Source organism: Phocoena sinus, chromosome 20 (assembly GCF_008692025.1).
Source record: "Phocoena sinus isolate mPhoSin1 chromosome 20, mPhoSin1.pri, whole genome shotgun sequence".
NCBI lineage: Eukaryota > Metazoa > Chordata > Mammalia > Artiodactyla > Phocoenidae > Phocoena > Phocoena sinus.
Window position 1 is genome coordinate 10,953,213 of NC_045782.1, and position 23,169 is coordinate 10,976,381.

The 23,169-nt window shown below is 49.0% G+C and overlaps 2 protein-coding genes across 10 annotated transcripts; both read left to right on the plus strand.

Moving 5' to 3' along the window:
- Positions 1-16: 16 nt before the first annotated feature.
- On the plus strand, positions 17-11,787 carry XAF1 (XIAP associated factor 1). 6 transcript variants are annotated; one of them, XM_032617374.1, is made up of 9 exons: positions 49-1,288; positions 1,607-1,680; positions 4,239-4,374; positions 4,569-4,613; positions 4,914-4,970; positions 5,334-5,529; positions 6,697-6,782; positions 9,625-9,966; positions 11,715-11,787. In XM_032617374.1, the coding sequence occupies exons 2-9, from the start codon at positions 1,649-1,651 to the stop codon at positions 11,769-11,771; spliced, it is 951 nt and encodes a 316-aa protein (XP_032473265.1). In that variant the 5' UTR covers positions 49-1,288; positions 1,607-1,648; the 3' UTR covers positions 11,772-11,787. The 6 variants fall into 6 exon arrangements, with proteins under 6 accessions (XP_032473262.1, XP_032473261.1, XP_032473264.1 ...); XM_032617371.1 differs by lacking the exon at positions 11,715-11,787 and having other exon boundaries at positions 17-1,288; positions 1,586-1,680; positions 9,625-11,707; XM_032617370.1 differs by lacking the exon at positions 11,715-11,787 and having other exon boundaries at positions 18-1,288; positions 9,625-11,707.
- Positions 11,788-16,091: 4,304 nt separating this feature from the next.
- FBXO39 (F-box protein 39) lies at positions 16,092-18,943 on the plus strand. 4 transcript variants are annotated; one of them, XM_032617366.1, is made up of 3 exons: positions 16,092-17,197; positions 18,086-18,262; positions 18,602-18,943. In XM_032617366.1, the coding sequence occupies exons 1-3, from the start codon at positions 16,172-16,174 to the stop codon at positions 18,728-18,730; spliced, it is 1,332 nt and encodes a 443-aa protein (XP_032473257.1). In that variant the 5' UTR covers positions 16,092-16,171; the 3' UTR covers positions 18,731-18,943. The 4 variants fall into 4 exon arrangements, with proteins under 4 accessions (XP_032473257.1, XP_032473259.1, XP_032473258.1 ...); XM_032617368.1 differs by lacking the exon at positions 18,602-18,943 and adding an exon at positions 17,388-17,493 and having other exon boundaries at positions 16,144-17,197; positions 18,086-18,212; XM_032617367.1 differs by lacking the exon at positions 18,602-18,943 and adding an exon at positions 17,388-17,482 and having other exon boundaries at positions 16,144-17,197; positions 18,086-18,208.
- Positions 18,944-23,169: the final 4,226 nt, after the last annotated feature.

Consider the following 23,169-nt stretch of genomic DNA (forward strand, 5'->3'; position numbering starts at 1 on the left):
GTGATTCCAATATGTGGACAAGTTTTGGAGCTACCGTCCTTGCAGCCCCAAGAATCCCGATAAATGGCCACACGTCAGGCTAAGTGCCCTGATTTAGGATTACCCATTACCTCAGCGGTCCCTTTTCGATTGCTGACCTTCTGAGATAGGTCAGAAGGAGGGACGTACTCATGTATTAGTGAGAAGCTGCTACACACTGAGCCAGTACTGTAGAGTTATGTGGTCGGCATGCTCACTAAAGTTTAAATAAATTAATATGCTTAGACAAATGTGCAAAGCCACAATCAAAATTCTCCAATTATTCACTAATATCTTAATCGTGTTTATAAAAAATAAAGGTGAATATTGAAGCTAATTAACTCTCCTTAAAAATGCCAAGGTGAAGTATATAAAATGTAAATGTCTCTGACGGGGTTGCAATTATTTGCAAATTTTTCAATTCCCACTGAGCGATTAGATACACTGTTTTATCATTTTTATTTATCTAACTAATTACATCCTGCTTCTCCCTGTGAAAAGAACACAAGTAGACAACTGTTCTATATTCACTTGATCCAATTATGTGTATATAATTTTGGACATGTGTTGCCTTTAGCAGAGTTTGATTTCTTTGAATCTCAAACTTTGGGGTCAATTAGTCCAGTCATTTATAACTGTCTGGGTCCTGGACTCCTTTTGAGTCCACGTACTCTGATGAAAGCAATTTTTCACACAGTTTCTGGGAGCACCTGGACTCCCAAAGTCCCCCAGGTCCCCAGCTGAGTCCAGAAAAATGAGGAAACAAGCCCAGAGGCTAAAGTGACTCAAGCCGCCAGTCAGTTCCACTCTCAGGATTGGAACTCCCGTCTCCCGACCCTCTGGCCATTCTGGGAGAGACAAGCCTAGGGCCTCCTTGCCTGGGTTCAAAGCCTGATTCTTCTGCCTGTTGGCTGGCGATGTGTGCAAGTTATATCACCCCTCAGTGCGGTGGTTTCTGTGTCTGAAGACTTCCTCATTTGCCTGCCCGCTTGTTGTGTTCGCTGTAATTATTTACAAGCGAGAAAAGAGGCGCTCGGGGGATAGGCAGTTGCCCTAGGTCACCAAGCTGCTAAGCGATGTGGCTCCAAAGCCTGCAGTCTTGGCACATACCACGCTGCATCCCCAATTTCTCCCGGCCCTGACCGGGACCGGAGTAGGATGCAGAAGTCCAGGAGCCACTCTCAGGGAACAACCTTCAAGTTCAACAGGGCACGCCAGCTCTCTCCCCGGCAGAGAAAGGACCAGCAAGAGGACCAGGAAGGAGAGGGAGGTCAGTGTTTTACGCAAGGGGATGGAGAGACATGCATGAGTGAGGCCAGCCTGGGTGAGGGGAGGGGCTGCTGCCCAGGGGGAGGCCTGGCCTCTGGCTCCCACCCCAGGGGTCGTAGAAACAGCTGGTGGCAGCAGCACAGGCCGAGGGAGGCGGCAGGGGCTGGCTGGGCTGGCCGAGCTACAGAGGGGCTTCCTGGAGTGTCCAGCCACAGGTACCTTGGAGCAGCCCTGGGCTGAGAAATCTGAAAACCCCTCCCTTCCTGGGCTGTGGACTGGGTTGTTGGAACACTTTCAGTTTTGTTTCTCTGCCCGCAAGAACTGAAACTCCTCGAAACAGGAAGACTCCGCAGACCAGAACATGGAGGGAAACTTCCAGGCGTGCAAGAACTGGTAAGAAGTTGCTTTCCCGGCGGCCGACCTGAGGCTGGCTAGTGAGAGGGGCAGACAGGATAAGGCTGTTTCTGAAGTTAAGAGAAAAGGGCCCTTGTACCCAGGAGGGCTAGGGTGGAAGATTTAAACTCAGGAGATGTAGGAAGATGATGAGAGCTGGTCAGGGTTGGCTAACATCCCACCCCAGATATTTCAGTCTTTCTGGGACAGTTCTAAAGCCAAACAGCCAGGCTAACTGTCCCTGCTGGGCTATTCATATTTTCCAGAGCTTGGGTCCTAACTTGGAGTTCTGATCATATGCTCTTCACACCAGTCTTAGACAGAAAGGGGCCCACAGAGGTTGTCCGGGACCACACCCGCCCTCACCTTGAGAGGGCGCTGTGGAGCAGGGTGAGGGGATAGAGCAGGGGTCCCAGACCACACCTCTAACTCAGGGAGACCTGGCCCCTTGAAGTACCTCACTCTCGAAGCTCCCTACCTGTGGTGGGAACCAGGGGGATCCCTCCCAGAGAGCTTTCTCCAGGCAGACCCTCCTGGCTGAACCAGCTCAGGAAGAAGAGCTGAACGGCCAGGCTGGACAGAAGGAGAAAGGGGCCAGGCCGGGCAGAGGGGCAAGAATAGAGGAAGGGAGTGGGAAGCAGCTTTTGTGCCACCTGCTTGGGCTGTGCAGAAGCCAAGACCTTGTTCAGACCAAGCAGAGTGAGGCTCTGGCTACTCCCCTCTGGCCACATCCCATGTGCCCAGGACATGGGCGGGCAACTCTCATCATCCTTTAGGCCTTTAGAGCTATGGCCACTACGTGTCCTCTCTCCCAAGCTGCCACAAGCAAGAGCTGGTTGAAATGAAAGGAGGAGTATTAAGAAACACCCTGCCTGGGAACTGGGAGGGTCAGAAGCTTGTGTTTCTTGGGGTCTCCAAGAAGGGTATCAACCTCTCTGTGGGTTGCACAGGTGAGCCTTAAGGCAGGGAAAGGTAGATGGCTTCTCGTTCTGGGAGACCTGGGAAGCTCTCCCTGTGGGGATTCTGAAAGTTGGCATTGCCCTTGCAAGGCTCTGAGTGGGCATGCAGGCCTGGATTTCCAACTGGCTGTGGGCCAAGCAGGGGAGTGCTTGAAAATAGACAAAATATTTGAAAGAATTTGATGTTTGTTATTTCATTTTAAAAACAGCTTTACCAAGGTATAATTGACATAAACTGCATTTATGGTACATTTTTAAAAATATTTATTTAATTTATTTATTTGGTTGCACCAGGTCTTAGTCGAGGCAGGTGGCCTCCTTAGTTGCCGCTCACCGGCTCCTTAGTTGTGGCATGTGAACTCTTAGTTGTGGCATGCATGTGAGATCTAGTTCCCTGACCGGGGGTTGAACCAGGGCCTTCTGCATTGAGAGTACAGAGTCATAACCACTGCGCCACCAAGGAACTCCCTGTGGTACACTTTTAAAGTGTGCCATTTGACATGTTTGACATAGATATACACCCATGAAACCATCACCATGGCTACTAAAATTCAATAAACTATCAAGTTAGGAAGAACAAAAGGGAATTTTATTCAAGCCACACTGAGAATGATGACCCAGGAAGCAGATTCTCAGAAAGCTCTGAGAACTGTCCCACCAGTTAAAAGTCGAAGGCACAGTCATATACATTTTTGAGACAAAGGATCATACATCAAAATGACATACTGGGGCTTCCCTGGTGGCGCAGTGGTTGAGAGTCCGCCTGCCGACACAGGGGACACGGGTTCGTGCCCCGGTCCGGGAAGGTCCCACATGCCGTGGAGCGGCTGGACCCATGAGCCATGGCCGCTGAGCCTGCGCTCCGCAACGGGAGAGGCCACAGCAGTGAGAGGCCCGCGTACTGCAAAAAAAAAAAAAAAAAAAAGAAAAAGACATACTGATATTTCACAAAAAAATTCACCAAGGATACATAGTCCAAGTAAGCACGTACAAAGTGTACCAAGCAAACAGCGAGTCACTGTCACTAGGACCCCCTACAGAGCTGGGAAAGAGCCCTATTCTTTTATGAAGTTACATTGCTAGCTTCAGGAGAAAGAAAGAAAAAATTGATCTTTACCATCGAGCAGGCACTCCCATCTTTGAGGAGCTCTGGTTAATGTGTAATACAGATGCACACCGTACATTAGGGAGGGAGGAGGCCCAAACAAACACAGAGAGAATTTTATGTTTAATTTTTTCTTGTCCTGCCTTAATATATAAATTATATTTCATCAAATCACAATCAAGATGATGAACGTATCCATTCCCCCCAAAAGTTTCCTCCGGCCGCTTTGTAATGTCTGCCTCCCGCCCCTCCTTGCCCGCCCCCTCTCACCCCAGGCAGTAGAAGAGTTTACAGAGCATCCTTACACTTATTTTATGATTTTGCATTGTTCTGATCTAGGACCAACATGGGGAAGAGGGGCAGGTGCTATCGTCATCATATTTTCAGTGCTTGAGGCCTTGAAAGGTCTTAATCCAGCAGCCGTGGAGACGAAATACGGCTCCATGCTTTATACCATGAAATAAGCCTGTTTTTCCTCCCTCTTGATCCTGCAGCAAAAGAAGCGGGGCCCCTGGCCACTTGGCCCTCCATGGGGCCCACTGTCTGCTCTTCAAGGTCCTCCGTCCGGAGTGCAAGGAACCCGTCCTACAGGATACGATGGAAGAGCACGGCGGGGGCGGGCACCAGCAGGTGGGGAGGCGGAAGCAGGGATGGGGGTGGGGGCACCAGGTGGCCAGCCGGAGCCCGGCCCGCACTGCAGCCCGTCTCAGGTGGGCACCCCGCGCCCAGCACCCCCTGTGAAGTGGAAAGGGTAGTTAAATCTGCCTTTCTTATACTGCACTGAGTCAACCCTGGTTTTCCCATCCCCTATCCTTTCCCTACAGGCGAATGGGTTCAGCCAAGGCAAGGGAGTCCCTGTTTCAGGAAAGGTAAAATGTTCTTTCGAGATGTGTCAAGAGGAGAGACAGGAAAGGAGAGCTCTAGAAGGCACTCATGGCCAAGGCTGGTCAAAGGTTAACCTTTCTCTCCTGCTGTTTCTGGAGATCCTCAAGCTCAGGCATCCATTTCAACTCAGCGGGTCCCACAGATGCTCCTTGAGCACAGGGCTGGTGCTGCAGGGAGACGAGGGAACCTGACTCCTGCCCCCAGGCGCTCACAGACCCACACCTGACACACACAGCCAGGGCCGCTGAGCTGGGTGGGACTCCAGCGTCTCCCTTCGTGTTTAGGTGGGGTGCGCAGTGTGTCAGCAGAGCCTGCCGAAGCACTTGCTGGAGATTCACGAGGTGAGAGTCAGCTGTGATTTCTTCTCCCAAGCCCGGGAGGAGGGGAAGGGGCCAGTAATAAAGATTTCCCCCCCCCCTCCCCCTCCCCCAGCTCTCTCTTCTCGCCCAAGGAGGCCTGGGGCACAATGGGGAACTAGCTCATCACAGGGCCTCCTGCCCCCAGATGCCCGTCAGAAGGGCCTGCCATGGTCCGCAAGCCCAAGAGAGCTCGTGTTTGCCAAGGAGAGTCCCCCCACCCCCTGGCCTTTCCCACCTGCTTTCTCTTACTGGCTTCAGTCCCCCAGGGAAATAAGCTCATATCCCCAACGCAACTGCAGTCACTGCAGGCCAGTGACCATGCCCGTCCCCCCTGCTTCCCCGCAGGCCAAGGAATGCCAGGAGCGCCCCGTTGAGTGCCAGTTCTGTGAGCTGGCCATGCGCCTCAACAAGGTGGACATCCACGAGCACCCCTGCGGCAGGCGGACGGAGGTCTGCCCAGACTGCGGCCAGCGCATTGTGCTCCACATGCTGGCCCGGCACAGAGACGAGTGCTGCAGTGAGCAGACCCGGCTCCAGAAAGGTGAGCAGGGGTGGCAAGGAATGTAAGCTCTCAGCAGGACAGGTGACATGTGTGATGACAGATACACGTATCTCAAATTCATATGGCTACTCTGGACCACGTACTTAGAGTGGCCTTCTTGTGTGTCTGCTGTGGTCTCTAAATGACTGGTCCAGGGACACCAAGACGCCAGGAGCTGCGGGCCTGGGAGCTACACAGATGAGTGCAGAGGCAATGGGGGCCCGACAAAATGGGAGGCTTCCTTGGAACCCCTCAAGCACAATTCCAGCCTGGCAGAGACCCACCTGCATCCTTTTACAGATGAGAAACCTATGCATAGAATGAAACGGGCTTGCTAGAGGCAGAAACCAGACAGGACATCCAAGTTCCCTGACACCAAATCAGGAGATTTCACCACCATCAGCAGCGGACAGAAGGGATCTAGTTGTAACTCCTGACCTTTGAGCCTATGTGTTGGCCGCCTGGTAGCACTGTGTGTTGTCTTGACCTGGTTACCTCTTCATGAGATGCGTTTAAGGAGGACAGCAATGTGACAGATCTTGTGTTCACTGGTTGTTTTAGTAACACAGTAACACGTGGAGAGAGCCTAAAATCCTTTGGATGGTAAGTCTCTCCTGGTAGACGATTTTATTAAAATCGGCACATGAAAAACTGGAGTGTTTGAGATGCGTGCACATTTCCAGCATGGCTGGGCTTCAACACAGCCCACAAACAACTCTTCAGCACAACTTCACCAACACAACACAACTTCAACAAGACAACACAGCACAGCTTCAACACAGTCAACAAAGATGTGTGCAGTAACTCCTCGTTTGATCACAGAGCTCAGAGACCGGTGAAATGAAAGAGCAGTCAGACTGGACGGGGCTGGCATCTGTGGTAACGGCTCCTTCTGTCTCCTTAGAAACCAGTCCTGCGCCAGGAAAATGTCTCTTCATCAGGGCTGTGTGCTGCCCCGAGTGCACTTTTGCAGCTTAAAGGAAATGATGTGGGTGATTCCTGCTGTGGGTGGCCTGTGTGGCCAAGGACCCTGGCAGTGCAGGACACTCACGGCAGACCGGGGACAGTTCATCATCAGGACTGCAGGCCATGTACGCGGTTGTGGGACAGTCGGGCTAGCCATTGTCAAGGGCAATCATTTGTGCTGTTGTTTCCATGCTTTTTCAGGGAAGAGAATTCCAGCTCCTGAAAGCAACATCTGCTGTCGTTATTGCAACCAAATGATCCCAGGAAATAAGTATTTCCACCATGTGGTGAGTAGAAATTAGTTATTTTCTAATGGTGCCAATAGCTAGTCCATATTCCAAAAAGAGTGATATGAAAGGTAGATTCTGGGTCCAATTTTACACAGCATGGATAACAGAGGTTCCCATATTTAGTTTTGCTCTGTTCAAAAAGGGATGTTGTGAATTGGTGTAGGCTAATTTAGCACACATAATTGGTCTCCCATCGTGCCAGCCCTTCAAGGAGCCTCCGTGACCAGTCCAGCTATCGTTGATCACCTCCAAACATCTTCAGCCCTCAGGGCCTAGCCATGGCAATTTGGTCCTTAATAGGACCTGCCTTATTATTTTCTGTCCCATGCGGGAGTCTTCTCAATTAGACTGTGAGCTCCCTCGAAAAAGTTAACAACTTTCTCCATCTTCCCACAGTGAAACTGGTATCAGGGCTAGGTACCAAAAGGGGGACTCTGTAAAGATGTCATGATGTGATTGACTGATTGATTGCTTTTGCCTGGGAACATTCACAGACTCCTCCCTCCATCACTCTGAGCACGTTTTAGTGCATTAGCCCGTGCCAAGCTGCTCCCTTCTTTTGCAGGATGGAGCATTTTCTTTCTGGGGAAACTTCCTAAGGCTTCTCTCCAAAGAACTCATTTCCTTCTGCTTCGATGGAGCGCTGTTTGTCCTTTCTTTACCCTTCAATTCAGAGAAATATGAATATCAGAACTTAAGAGACCCTAGGGATGATCTAGGCCTTTTTGTTTATTGTGGGACAATACATATAAAATTTACCATTAGTGACATTTAGTGCATTTTAATAGGAATACTTGACTTAATAAAGTCTAAATTAATCATATTCCCTACCCTCCTTACAAACAATATATGGATTTGAGAACATGTTGACTCCGATTCTCTATTCTCACCTTATATGTATATGCTATGGAATTTAGTTTCACCTTTTTTTTTTTTTTTTTTTTTTTTTTTGCGGTACGCGGGCCTCTCACTGCTGTGGCCTCTCCTGCTGCGGAGCACAGGCTCCGGACATGCAGGCCCAGCAGCCATGGCCCACAGGCCCAGCCGCTCCGCAGCATGTGGGACCCTCCCGGACCGGGGCACAAACCTGTGTCCCCTGCATCGGCAGGTGGACTCTCAACCACTGCGCCACCAGGGAAGCCCCTCACCTTGTTTTCATACTATCCCTCTTTAGTCATTATTATCGCTGTCATTTTATGCAGTTCATGCCTGCTTGGATATACTCACACATTCACCTTTCCCTTTGCTCACGTTCTTTCTTAAATCCCAAGCTTTCCGTCTGGGTAGGATTTCTCTCTTCCTGAAATACACGTCTAGGTAGTTCCCTCAGCAAGAAGCTGTGAGGAGTAAATTTTTAGTTGCCTGCACAGGTACTTTTTTCCTGCATTATTGAATGGTAGTTTAACTGGGTATCCGATTCTACGTTAACCATAATTTTCTCTTAGCGTTTTGAAGTTTATTCCACCGTCTTCCCACCTCCATGATTGCTGTTGATAAGTCTGCTCTCAGTGTAACTGCCATTCCTTTTTGGGTAACCCTTTTTCTTTGGTTGATTTCAAGATCCTCTTTGCCTTTGATCTTCCTGGTTTCACTGCAATGCGTCCAAGTGAAGACTTATTTTTATTCATCCTGCTTAAAACAATATGCTCAAGTGTGTTTATTTTTTTCTTTCTTCTTCAGAATTGCTCCCGCCCAAATCTAAAGATTTAGTTCTGCCTTAATCAGTTCTGAAAAGCCTCAGCTATAATCTCTTGGAATCCCCAATATTCCCTAACCCCTCCATGTTCTCCCAACTCTTTCTGTGGAACATATTAGATGTACATCAGGCCTTCTCGTTCTATCCTCGTGTCCCTTAACCTTTCACATTTTCTATTCCTCTCTCCTATATTCTGAATAATTTCCTCAAATCCTATTTTCAAGTTCATTCTTTCTTGGCCAAATCTAGCTTGCTATTTTTAAGCCTATCCATTGAGGTTCAGTGTCTGTATTTTTCATTTCGAGAAGTTCTGTTTATCTCTCTTTCAAATTCACCTACTCTTTTTTTCATAGGGTCGTATTCTTTTCTCTTGTTTGAACCATTTTTAATTAATTTATTTTACAGTCTCTCTCCTATAGTTCTGTTATCTGAACTCGTTGGAGACTAATCCCGCTAATGGTTGTGTCTGTGACGCTTACCCAAGGTAGAGTGTTTCCTTGTGTGTGAATTTGAATCATGAGACTCTATCTGTGAGAATCCTGTATGACCTAGTTTGGGATTATGTAACCTCCAGAGGGATTTTGTGATTGCTTCTGCCATACATCCCAAATTTTACATCAATTCTTCTGCTTGGGTATTCCCGGAGCATGAGGATTTTGTAAATCTGAACCCCAAATACAAGAATGGCATGAGCTTTGGATTTTGAGTTTTCAGGAGTGTCAGTTTTGCTTCCGCACCCTCAATTTCTAGTCCAAGGTAGACAAGCTCTCTTGCCACTTTCCTTTTCCAATTAGCCGATTCTTTTCTCTTAGCCACCACAGGTTAGCCTTCAAGGTTCCCAGCTTTACGCAGGGAAAGGGGAATCTTACTTCCAATTCCACATCTTGTGTGGATGGGACTCTTCTCTTATCCAAGCTCTTAGATACGAGATTGACCCCACATCTCCTCCTAAAGTGTCAGCTCATGTGCTTAACAGGTCAGGTCTTCATTCCTGGAACATGGAGCTTGCTTGCTTTCTTGCAAAGTCAGCTCAGTGAATGTCATATTTTATCCAGCATTTCAGAGTGGGAATATTTCAGGTTATCTTGTCCACCATTAAAGCTGAGGTCATTTTAAAATTTGAAGTATGACTCATAATTGCAGGACAGATGCCGTCCAATCTCAGACTCTGTGACATATTCTCCAGTTGGGAAACCAGATATTCCTCCTTCATCCCTTTCAAGTCAGCCTGCAGAAGATCAAACTTCCACAGCAGAGAAAGACGTCCGTCCAAAGACGAAAAATACAAGCAGATTTCCCCTTCTTTCTGAAAAGTCAACGCGGCAAGCACCAAGAGGCACAAACAAAACCACGGATCTGCCTTTGAAGTCTGATGGCAAGCTCAGGGCCTCCTCTCCTGTAGAAGACGAGACAGCCTATGACATTCTGAGGAGGTGTTCTCAGTGTGGCATCCTACTTCCCCTGCCAACCCTAACCCAACATCAGGTACCCAGCCTCCATTCTCTCCTCATCCGGCTGGGAGCCATCTGGACAGTGTTTAAAGAAATCCAAGACCTGCAGGATATTCTCAGACATCTTTATCTCCCCTTTCTCTGTGTGTCCAAATCCATTCTCATAGCACCTATCACCTGGTTATATATGTGCATCATCTCCCACCTCTGAAGGCAGAGCTAGATCTTTCATCTCTGTATCTCCAGTTCCCAGCCCAGGGAATAACCACAGCAAATGCCCCAAAACTGTGGAGCAAACAAACGAACAGAGCATACCCAATCTAGCTGTCTAGCTCATAGCGTAGATAAGGCAATCCAGGCCCAGAGATGAGAGCCTTGGTCAAGATACTAAGTCAGTTGGTATCTTACCTCCAGCAGATCAGGATTTGCAGCCTCAAAAGCCTGATTTTTTACATCCTAGATTATTTTCCAAGAGTAATAAGAATTAGTATGAGGTAGTTAACCATTATGCACCAGTTACAATACAAAGCTCTTTACAAATGGTTAATCATTATAAAAAACATGCAGGTGTTCTATCCCTATCTTACAGATAAGGAAACCAGACAGAAAGGTCGAGTAGCTTCCCCAGGATTATACAACTAGAGAGTGGCAGAATCCAGCCTAAAATACACGTGTGTATAGTTCCAAAGCTTATGCTTTTAAGCCCCAAACAGGATGCCTCACTCAAAAAAAAAAAAAAAAGCTTTCATTATTTGATGTTTTTCAAAATACAAAAGTACTAGATACTACTAAATACTGTATTTTGTTGTAACCAGTTGACATGATACCACACAAACAAATATAAAGATAAAGCTCATCCTCCCCCACACCCACCCTACTTCCCCAGTCCCACACCCCGAGATACTAGTTTCAGTGTCCTGGTGGGTGTCCTTCCAAAGCTTTAACTCTGTTCACACAAACATGAACAAGCCTCTATGGGGTTTGAACTGTTTTTTCTTTTCCCCTATATATCATCTTCCTATATTCATAACTCTGCCATTTGCCTTTTTCACTGAATATACGATGCACACTCCTTACAAAGAAGTAGACCTAGATCTTGTTTTTTCTAACTTCTTCTCTATGTGCACACAGCACATGATTCTATAAAACTGAGTGAATTTCATACTTGCTGGGGGTGTTATTAGTGCCATATTTCCTTGCCTCCCACAATTTGAAATTTCCTTCCATACTTCCCTCCATCCTTACATAATAGGGTCGCCGAATTTAGCAAATAAAAATTCATTACTTGGGAAAAAATAACTACAAAATAATTGCATGAGACATACAAAAAAAAATTCTTTGTTTCTCTGAAATGAAAATTTAACTGGACATCTTGTATTTTATCTGGCAACTCTGTTGTATAACCGCTCACACACATACACATTTGGAGTCCAATTATACACATTTCTTTGCATACACATTTCTTTGCATTCATCAATACCCAAGGACATCCCTGCAAGTCAAAGGATGTTGCCCCCCCCTTTTTAATGGCATAAGAGTCCATGGTGTGGGTATCCTCTAAACTGTTCATCCACCCCCCTCATGGTGATAGGTCTCTATTAAACATTGTCCCAAGCCTCCCATAGACCCCTCATGGCTCACCGGGCTCCATACATTTTCTATGCCATCTGTAGCTCAGGGTTCCTGCTCCGGGAACTGGGGATAGGATTGCCCAGAGATATCCTAGGAACTAACACTCCCCACTTGAAACACACTGAACTTTTTTAACATCCATTTCTTTAGGAGAGATGCTGGTGGTTAGCTTCATCAAAAGGAAAACAAGTGAGAAGTTCCAGCTAGCTTTGGAAAAGAAAAGGTACAACAGATTTAGAAGATTTTGTTTTTACAGTGGTTTTTCTGCTTGCTTTCTGTGCTAGTCTTTACTTGTGAAAAGAGATGGGCTTTATTCACTGGGTTTCTTTCTTGTAGAAGAAAAGGTTTGGATTCTGTTTTCCTCTTTTTGAGCCGAGATGTTGGTTTCCCCAAGAGCTACAGATAAACCAGAAGAAAAAAGGGCTCTGACTCTTCTGCCTGAGAATTCTGATCAAGCGTCTAGGCTCCACACAGCCTGGACACCTTAGGGAACCCAAATTTGTCCCCGAAGAATAAAAAAGCCCTCCCTGAAAACTTGTCCTCCACCTTTTTGTAGATTTTTCATTGGTTTTCCAGGGCCATGGATGGCAGCGGCTAGCACGGCAAGGAAAGGGAAGTGGCAGCAAAGAAGAAAGGGAGAAAGGAAGAGAAAAATGAGGCTGGGTGGCAGGGGAGAGCCAGAAAGCACAAAGACATGCTAGTGAGGGCAGTTGGCAGGGAGACCAGCTGGGAGACACCTAGAGATGCAGCCCACCTCCCAGCAAACAGCACACCCTACCTTTCTGCCTGGCCCGTGGGGAGACCCCAGACCCCACCAGGGAAGGGGGGGCCCAGGACACCCCACCCTCCCGAAACTGGAAAAGTGGGGCATTTCTTAAGCTTTGTCAAGTTGTCGAAGTCAGGTTTGCTTAAGACTTTCCTTGGGTCGGCAGCAACAGTGGTTTCCCAAAGAGAGGCCCTGCACGCTGGGTCCCCGAGACTGGACAGGACCCCGAGGATGGGTCAGGACAGGAAAGGTGGCGACTGCGCGGGCCTGCGCCCCAGGTCTGGGGGCAGAACCTCTTCTTCGCATGAGGAGGGACGGGCAGGGGTCGCGGGGCCCAGCCTCCCGCCTCTGGCCCCCCCCCGGCCAGGGCGCCTTCCCCGGCCACCTGCGCGGGGACCCGTCTTGCCCCGCACGCGCACGATCGGTTGAGCTGGCAGCCCCAGGTTTGGGCCCCGCGGCCGCGGGCTTGAGCAGAGCCCGGCAAGTGGGGGCGCGTCACAAAGGCGGCCGGCCCCTCGGCCTCTAGCCTCTGCGGGGCCGGGCGCGGAGCCCACCGCCGGTGGCGTCGGAGCCGAGGCGGCGCGGGCGCAGCAGGCCGGCGCTCGCGGTCCCAGCAGCCCGAGCAGCGAGCGGCGGGTAAGGCGACGCGAGCGGGCGCAGGTCGGGGACGTCCTGAGGCCAGCGTCGGGGTGCGGGGCTGCCCTCCTCACCTGCCGCCCCCGCGAGGCTCCTGGGCCACCTCCCCTCCCCGGGTGATCGGACACCCAGGTTTCCTCCCAGGCTTGGCAGCTGTGTGACGTGGTAAACCCAGCCTATGTTCCAGCGTCCTTAGGCTGGGTTGGAATCCCGCTCACCACCTAGCACGCCATCTCACCGGGACACTTTCCTAACCTGCCATTTGTAAATACCTTCCCTACAGGGATGTTTTGGAAGCACCTTGCCACCCACTTTCTGATGGCAGCAAGCACTTGTATAACATTTACTGTGTGCCAGGCACTGTTCTGGTGCTTTCCGTATATCAGCCCGTTTAATCCCCCAAACGCTAGGAGAAAGGTACTATTATTACCCATATTTACAGATGTGGAGACTGAGGCATAAATAAATTAATTAACTTGCCTAAGGTCACATACCGCAGTTGACAGAACCAGGATCCAACCCACTAAGCTACAAGAGGGGAGGTTCCAGGCGGTGACATGACTTTTGGACCACTTGGCAACACCTTTTCCAGCCCACCAAAGATGTTCTTCCAATCCCCCTGCCCCCCATGGCTTAAAGTGTCATATAATTCTTCAGACCCTGTGACCTTGCTGGGTCAAAGGGCTTCGATTAGCTTTCTAACTGGTTTAGCTTTTTTCTTTTCTTTTCTTTTCTTTTCCCTTGACCACTCTGGGAGGCTTGTGGGATCTTAGTTCCCTGAACAGGGATCTAACTGGTGCCCCCTGCAGTAGAAGTGAGGAGTCCTAACCACTGGACCACCAGGGAATTCCCTGGTTTAGCTTTTCTTGAGCATCTCTTAGGTGCCTTGCTCCTTACTAAGTGCCGTGGAGTCCCCTAGCCCCGGGCAGTTTATATGTGATTGAAGACACAATCTTATTTCTTCATTAGTTAAATGTTTAAGAACTTCCTCAAAAGAAGGATGAGGCTGTCCCTCATCTCAAGGAGTGTGTGGGCTTCTGGGAGAGAAAGGCTTAGATTATACTAAGATTGTACTAAGGATGGACACAGAGCGAGAGGGGAAAGAGAAGGGGAGCCGGCTGACCCCACTGGAGCCCTGTGTCCTGGGTGGGGGCAGGCTGCTACCAGTTCCCGTGTAGAGGTCTGTCTGGGTGGGAGATGGGAGGGCCGGCTGGAGGCAGGGGCCGAACTGTTCTGTAGGTGATCATGGGGTAGGGAGGACAGAGGCACGGGGGAAGACCCCCAAATAGGTCCCCTACGGGAGCTTGCTTGAGGGTGCTCATCGCCACTGTGCTGTTGGGGGGAGCTGGAAGAGGCCTGGGGGTCCATCACAGGGAGAGTGGGTAAGAGAGAGAAGGGGATACCCACGGCTGGGTCTATTCAGATGACAGATGCCGTGTGAGACGTACGCAGGGCAACGTGAATGATGCTTACGGACGCTGAACACACATTTGGCAAGCGCGCACACAACCAAAAAGCAGCGCATCAAACACGCTGGAATAGTTGCCTGTGGTGGGGAGCAATGGAGTGGGACATAGAATTAAAAGGGAATAAATGAATAAATAGAATCAAAGAGAGGTCTTGCACAGACAAGTGTCTGTCCTGAACTGAAAATTATGATTAACTTGTCCCTCTGAACCCAAGGCCTGAAAAGTAGACGTAGGAAAAAAGTGTAAGAGAAAGAGTAAGAAAGCCCAGGTCTAGCCTGAGTCTTGTTACTAACTTGCTGTGTGACCATAGGCAAGCCCCTTCACCTCTCTGTGCCTAGTTTCCACGGGTTAAAAAAAAAAAAAATCAATTCTCAGATCTCTTCCAACTCTGAGTTTTTGTGAACCACAATGAATGATCTTGGGTTACCTGGTAAAGAAGCCAATAAAAGCTTTATGGAGTGGTAGGGCTTGAACTTTTAAAATGGAGGGGTTGGGAGACATAAAGAAAAGCAGGGTAGTTCTCAGGCAGGGGAAACATTGAAAGCAAAGCCATGAAGATTACAGCAGATGGCTATGAAAAGTCTGACCGAGGGCTCAGTGTATCTGGTGGGGCCTTAGCCCAGTTCTTCCCCTGGGACCCCCTAGCCTGGCTGGGGATACCACCTGCAATCCAACAGCCAAGTCAGAGACCTTTCAGTCCTCCCAGTTCAGGTGTTCACCAGTTACCAAATCATGTCTGCCAAAGAACTCACTACCCACCCCGATTCCCACTATAATGCCACCCTAGTCCCAGGCTTCAAGCCTGGCCTCTACTATGGACCATCCTTCCACCATTCCCACAGAGTATTCTTTCTTTACCTCAAGACTGACCACGTCACTTCTGGGCGTGTGATCCTTCGACCTGCCCTGACCTCAGCTGAGGTTCTCCACCTTTGTTCTGCTGCTGCACCTTTTGAATATAAACACAGCCATCAGCAATGTTGCTCAACACAGACACTGATTCTCATCCAGAGAAGATGTCAGAATTCCAAAGTCTTAGGGAGAGGGGACAGTGAGAATCCCTGGCTGTAGGACACAGCCTTTATCACATCATTCAGAACATCTTGAATGATGCCCTTGAACCAGCACTTCCCACTGCTCCAGCTCCAGTTCCATCACTCCCTGACCCTCACAAGTTAAGCTCCAAGCAATTTTTAGTTCCGTGAATGTGAACACATCACGCATACTCACAGTTCTGTGGCTTTGCCCATCTTGTTCCCTCGGCCTGGAATATACCAGTTCCTCCACCACCAACCTGTCTGCCTTGCAAATCCTACTCCCCCTGCAAAACCCAGCTCAGATGCCACCTCCTCTGAGCAGCCCTCTCTACTTCTTCTTACACAGACAGAACTAATACCCCCGTTTGTGCCACCCTGCACCATGAATATGCCTGAGGTTTTTCATGTCTCCCACAGTGCTGTCACTGAGTCCTGGTCTATGTCCCTGATAGACCCCTGATAGGCTGTGACTCCTTGCAGGTGCGCATGGTGTGGTGGATTTATCATTGCACCCACTGCACCAGCCCAGTACCTACACGTGGGGCCATAGTGCAGGTTTGTTCCATTGGGTTTAATATGTGTTTGGCAGGTAATGGTTCTTCCTTTTTACTCCCCACAGAAAACAAGTGATTGCTTTTCTTTCCTCATTTTTGGAAGCCTTGCCTACCACACAGCTGCAGTGGACATCCCGGTTCCTTGATGGACGAAGAAGGCCAACTGATCCAGCCTCAAGACCAGAGCTGCTGGGCCACCCTGCCCGATGTGTGCCTACATCGTATTTTCTGGTGGCTGGGAGACAAGGACAGGTCCAGAGCAGCCCTTGTCTGCAGAAGGTGGAACCAGATGATGTATTCGGCTGACCTCTGGCGATACAGGGCCATCACGTTTAGTGGGAGACATTCCAGGGTACACGCGTACGAATTTGAGTCGGCTGTTTGGTATGTTAAGAAATTTGGTCGTTATCTGGAGCACCTGGAGATCAAATTCCTGACTCCTTACAGCGTTGTCCTGACCAGGAAGTTCCAGGTCACCATGCAAGGCCTTCTCTCGTGTCTGGGCAAGAGAAACAACCGCCTGAAATCCCTCTCCATCCAGTACCTGGAACTGGACCGCCTGGTCTGGAGGAACAGCATCAGAAGCTTGTTCTTGAAAAGCTTGAGCTCCTTCTTGAAGAAAATAGGCAAACACCTGGATCATCTCAACCTAAAAGGGGCTAGGCTCACCGTGGAGCAGGGCTGCCACATCCTCAACTCCCTGAGCTACTTAAGGACAGAGAGTGCGGTGTCAGAGCTCAACATCGAGGACTACTTCAGCCACCGCCTCGCTGTCTACAGCAGCCCCCAGTTCAACCAGACCATGGCCACGTTCCGCAACCTGGTGTCCCTGACCCTCAACTACAACTGCATCTCCGATGAGCTGCTGGAGAACTTGGGTGAGAACAATGCCGGCACCCTCTGGAGCATGAACATCAAGTGCCACGCTCATGACCCCCACGGGCAGGTCGTCTGGGGCATGTCCTGGGCCAAGCTGGCCAGGTACGCCACCAAGCTGAAAGTCAACTTCATCTTTGACAAAGTCGTGAAGTATGAGCGCTTGGCCCGGATCCTCCTACAGGAGATCCCTATCAGGAGCATCAGTCTGAGAAACTGCTCTTTCAGCAACCCCGACTGGTCCATGAAGCCCACTCTGACGGATCTCCTGCCCACCTTCCGACACACTCTGCAGGTAGGTATGAGCTGAGGGCTGGGAGGCTTGTGAGGAGTGGCTGCCCCTCAGGTTCCTGCTGCCTGCTCTTGGCTGGGCTTGCACGCACTCACTCAAGGTCAAATTGAGGTTCCGGGAAACGTCACCAAACTAAGTCTCCCCCGGTCCCCAAGACCGCGGCAGAGGACAAAAGCTACTGCTCACTTCCTAGACGTGGAACCAATTCCTGATTGTCTGTCAACCAAGGAGAGCTCCTATATCCCTGGCTCGGAGCTGTGAGGCCTGAGCACGCAGGTGCCTCTACAGGTGAGAAACAGGTCAGCAGCTTCTTCTACTTCTCCACCCAGTCACAGCAGCACACAGGACCCGGTGTGACTCCAAACCAGACAAAAAGCCAAATTTGACCCAAGTTACAGAAGAGCTCAGAGGTGTGGGCAGCTCCCCATCTATAAAATCGGGATCATTTTGTCCCCCCCACCGAAGACCTCTCTCAGAAGGCTGTGAGGATTGATACTCAAGCGTATAAGTACCACTACTAACAGTGAGGGATGACAAAGTGCTAAGAGCTCATTTACGCTCACACAGCCCTGAAGTGGGCAGGCAGACATCATAGCCATTCGGTGCTGCCCATGGCCACCTGGCTAGTCCATCGCAGGGCCAGGACCACCACTTTAGTCTCCAGACTCCAGACACATTGCCTTGAAACTCCAAGTCTCATAAATTTGGATGAGATCACTTTCATTCCCAAATCCCTTCTTCCGACAACTGCTTGTCCAGTGCCCCTCATCTAAAGCACTTGAACCACCATGGGCTACCAGGCCAAAGCCAGGTCATGAAAGTGTTATGAAATGAACCAACCAGTCCCAGCATCTCTGTCCACATCCGTCTTCCCCTTTGGTGCTTTTCCAGAAACTAAGTTTTGAGTTCAACAACAACCATGAGTCTCTGGAGGAGGAGCTGCACCTCCTCATCTTATCCTGCAGGGAGTTGTTTTACTTCAACATCTGGGCTTTCCTTGATGTTAACTTTGTGGAGCAGATCCTGAAGAGTCAGGAAGAAGGGCGGTGTACCCTGCGTACACTCAAGGTAAGAGCCCGCCCGGGGTGGGTTCCACGGGGATCGGGCAAGGGCATCCAGGCCCCTGGGCGGGCAGGCGTCCAGCCCCAGCGTTCCTGCTCTGGGATGAAGGTCAGGAGTGAGGCAGGGCATGGGGGGTGGATGTCTCACAAGTCCGTCCATTGGAAGTTAACAATTTCACGGAAGGGAATCTGGAGCTTTCATCCTTAGTTGGGCTTGGGCTTTTCCTGGTTCTGCCAACAATTTTACGTGTACATCATTCAGATTGTCTTTGGGGTCTGGGTGATGTAGCCACTGTGTGTGTGTGTGTGTGTGTGTGTGTGTGTGTGTGTTTGTCTATCGGCACAGGTGAGAATTTATACAAACAGATATGAGACGCCTGAAGAGGACAGGACACTGCGGCATATTTACAGGAAGTACAGAAAGCTGATCGATTCAGAGTTTAACTATTTTTCCGTCGCTTACTGCATGACGTAAGGAGCGCTCTCCAGAGGAAGAAAGCCAAGAGCACTTTGAACTTGACAATCCGAGCCTCACAGAATGACACTTTGGGCATCCCTTACCCTCAGCCCTCTTTCTCCTCTCTCTCCTCTTTGCTAGTTTCATACCAACATGACACCCCAGCAACGGCTGGGACTTCTGGTCATGTGAAGACCCCAGGTGACTTTAAAATGCTATCTTTACCAACTATCTGGGTGTGATTTCTTTTTTTTTGTCATTTGGTTTTGCTTTCTGACCCTCACTGAGCCACAGAACTGATAAGCCCAAAGCCGCTTGGAGCAGTGTCTTACTCGGGGACCCTGACTCTTGCTAATCTCCCTCCGGAAAAGGTGTAAGTAGTCAGCGAGCAAATGGAGCTGCATTTTCCACGGACTGTCAGTGTCAGTTCAGAAACACTTTCTATCCTGGCTGACCTTCACATGAGAGCCTTCTGCCACTGACGCTGGCCAGGCCTGATCTCAGATGAAAGAAATTCACCAGCACATCCTAGAGTGAAGCAGGGAAATTCCCTCGTTTAGAAGGAGCCTGCTCAGAGCGGGAACTCCCTCCCACAGGAGATCAGCCCCTAATTTATCAGTGTTGTGGACTCGGTTCTCCCACATCTGCTTTTCTGGGGTCTCCTTTATTCCCCATCCAGGCAGCATGGCGCCCAGCCTGCTACAAACGTTCAGTTCTCATGTGGGGCTGAACCAGAAGTGGCCTTTACACTCATATTCACAAAGAATCTGTAATGTCCTGGAGAACTATTCCTAATGTGATGTTAAGTGAAACTGTGTTTAGCGTGATACCGATCATGTAAAAACACAAACACAGGTTTGTGGGGTTTTTTGCAGTACGCGGGCCTCCCACTGTCGTGGCCTCTCCCATTGCGGAGCACAGGCTCCGGACGCGCAGGCTTAGCGGCCATGGCTCACGGGCCCAGCTGCTCTGAGGCATGTAGGATCTTCCCGGACCGGGGCACGAACCCGCGTCCCCTGCATCGGCAGGCAGACTCTCAACCACTGTGCCACCAGGGAAGCTCTACAGGGGTTTTTTTAAGCATAGAAGAGATATACCAAAAATCTTAATAGTTATCTCTGGGTGGTGGGATTATGGGTGATTTTTATTTCCCTTTTCATGCTTTCCCCTATCTCTCAAATTTTCTACAAAGACCATGTGTTTTTTTTATAGTCACAGGGAAATCTGATGGGTTTTAAACGGGGAATAAGAGTAAATTCCTGAGCCCATGCCATTGACATAGATTGCTTTTGGTCTTTTGAGATTTTTGTGCATATAGTTGCTTATAGGGGGGGTTTCCAATAGATAAAAATGAATATATCTCAGAACATTTTGGACAAGTGTCTCACTTGCAATTTTATCTTATCTTTTGTATGTTGTGTCCATATTTATGCTTAGCTTTTCAGGTCTTTGGTTCAAGGTCATATTTATCCAGTGCTTTTCAATTTTCACAGGATTTTCCACATTCACTGTCATATCTGAACTGTCCCTGCAATGCTGTTTGGGTGACTATGGTTCCTGTTTCATGAACATTCAGAAAAGATAACACTGGCAAGTGGTGTGGAGTCCCTATCTTGTTACCAACTCGGGTTCTGCTGCTTGTCACTCAGGAATCCAATACTGAGAGACAAGTGTTGGGTAAAAGGAAAGATAGCTTTGTTGAGGAAGCCAGCAATCCCGGGGAGAAGGTGGACTCATGTCCCAAAGAACCAGCTCCCCACTGTTGATCGGGGGCAAGAGCTTTTAAAGGGGAGTTTTAGGGGTGCACAGGTGGGTGGGGGGCTACGTGCAGAACAGCACAGTCAGCTCCAACAGTCACCTTGAAATTGGTCATGCAGAGGTCTGATCAGCCTCATCTTGATTGTTTTAAGTGCAGTTAATCTTCAGTTCCAGGGTCGCTTTGTTCCCATTTCCTTGAGGCCAGTTCTTGGAATTGTGCAAGATGGAGCAGCTCATGTCATGGCCACAGTCTGGTCATCATGTAGGTAACTTCTTCCACCTGGTGGAGGTTTCAGTATCTGTAAAACAGCTCAAAGGATATGGCTCAGAATATTATCTGTAGCCCTTGAGGAGGAGCTAAATGTCCTTGACTTTCCTTAATGGTTAAACTATGATTATTTTGTCTTCTTTGACTGTTTGCATTTCTTTCTGCATTTTCTTGTCTGATTAAATTTATTCTTTGGCTAAAGTTTTTCTACAGACAAGAGGTGGCAGAGGGTAAGGGGTATCTGTCCCAGAAAGGCCCCATAGGGTCCTGCTTGGTTATAATCTAAGGAGAGCTCCCAGGTCTTAGTTGCTGAAACCAGAAGGGCCCTTGGGAGCCATCTAGTGCCTGTGGACCAGAGATGAGGCAGCTTGCTTTAGGGGAGAGGGAAGGCTCAGCTGGAGTGCAGACCACCTGGGAGACTGACTGATTGATTGATTGGTGTAATGATCTATTCATGCTGTGGACCAGTTCTGGTTAGTTTCCTTTCGTCCCCAAACACAGGATCTAAGCATAGAGGACTCTTTTATGGAAAACATGTTAACAGAAGTAACATTTTTATGAACATGTTTTCCATAAAAGAGTGGATTTGTTTTCCAGTTTTGCAAATCTCTTGCACATCCCGCTTAATAGCAGACAGCTGGGTTCTCATCCGGGTTTCTGTGGTCTGTCATAACGTCAGACGCCGTGCGGGGAGCCTCTGCAAAACTCCAGAGAGAATTAAAGTGAAAAAGGCACGTAACGTCTTGCTATTAGTGGATCTCTTGAAAAAATGTCTCAAGGACCCTCAAAGATACCCCTGACCACACAGAGAGCTACCGCACAGACCTTCCTGTTCCCCGAGGAATCGAAACAGCAACAAGCCCGGGAGAGTCCTAGTGGGAACGTGCAGAGCACACGAGGTTTCCGAACCCACGGATTTTTAACAGGTATCCACTTTTTAATTTACCGCATTCAGAGGCGCAGTGGTAGGTGGAGACACAGACCTGTAGCCTGGCTGGGTGACAGCTTATCCATGCCTGTCCTCCAGTGCAGGGCAAGAGGCCGGAGGGCTGCTCCCACACGCCTCCCCCTGCTGAGGGTCCACAGAGAGCACACAGTTCTTTGCAGAAACGTGCAGAAGAAACTGGCACGTCCTGTCTTGTATGGATGAGCAGGAAACACATTCTGACTCCCCAGTGCCTCCTCTCAGCTGTTGGGGCTGATGAAGCCCCGGCCACCAGTGACTGGGGTCAGCTCCTCAGAATTACGAAAATAGGAGGAAAGTAGGGCTGTGATCAGACTAAGGTGTAAACAGTTACCCCAGGCAAACTGACAATGAAAGTGCAGTTTTTCGTTTTTGAAAAGACTTTCAGGGGCGGACCTCTGACTCTCTGGGCTGGAAGCGTTCTGAGACTTGGGTTCTTGGTCCACTTAGGCCACTAATTTGTGTGACCCTGCATAAGTTCTTTATCCTGCTCAGGTCTTAGTTTCTGCTATCTGTCAAATGGGAAAAGCTGAACAGTGTATCACTAAGGTCCCTGAAAGACTAATAATGCTGGGATCGGGTGTGTGACACTGAACCTGGTGTGAATGGCCACATTCCTCAGCCTGGGCTTCCAAGCCAGGCTGCCTGGGTTTGAGTTCTGAGCTGCCCCTCACTTGCTGTGTGCCCTTTGGCAAGTATTCACCTGTCCCTCCAAGTGTTAACAGCTCTGTTTTGTGCATGGAAAAATAATAGCGCCTCCCACCCGGGTCTGCTGTGAGGGATCGATGATTTAAAACATGTAATACCACACATAAGCCTATCCCTTGGACGTTCAACAAATGTTGGCTTTTATCTTGTTTAATAAATGAGGAAACAGACTCAGCAAAGGAAGGTCACTTGCCCAAAGTCATACAGCCATTTCGTGGCAGAACCAGTACTATGGTTTTCTGATTCAGAACCCAGAACTCTTTCTCCCAACCCTAAGGATAAAACGGGAAGAGCCCAGTTCCCCTCCCCATCCCTCCTCAGTCCATGCCAGACAGATAAGTGATCACTGGTTGAGTATTTACTATGTGATAGGTATTAATTCACAGTTTCATTTAATCCTCACTACAGCTCTTGAAGGTAGAGACTGTTATATCCCTCTTTTAGAGAGAGAAGAAAACTGAGGCTTAGCAAGATGAACCTGCTCAAGGTCACACGCTTAGGAAGCTTTGGAAGTGAGCCTCAAACCCAACGCAGCTCCAAAGCCATTCTCTTACTTACCACATATCGCCTCCCACAGCAAAAAGATTGGAGTCAATCATACTGTAATTCCACTTAGCACAGGAGCGTGTGGGAGGAGAGGATCAATGAAAAACTTTTATTTTACTGTGTTTAGCTTAGAAATGCTGCCGGGTTCAACAGATCTCTTAAGAACCAAGTATTTGAGTAAAACAGAACAATATGAATTCATCGTTATGATGT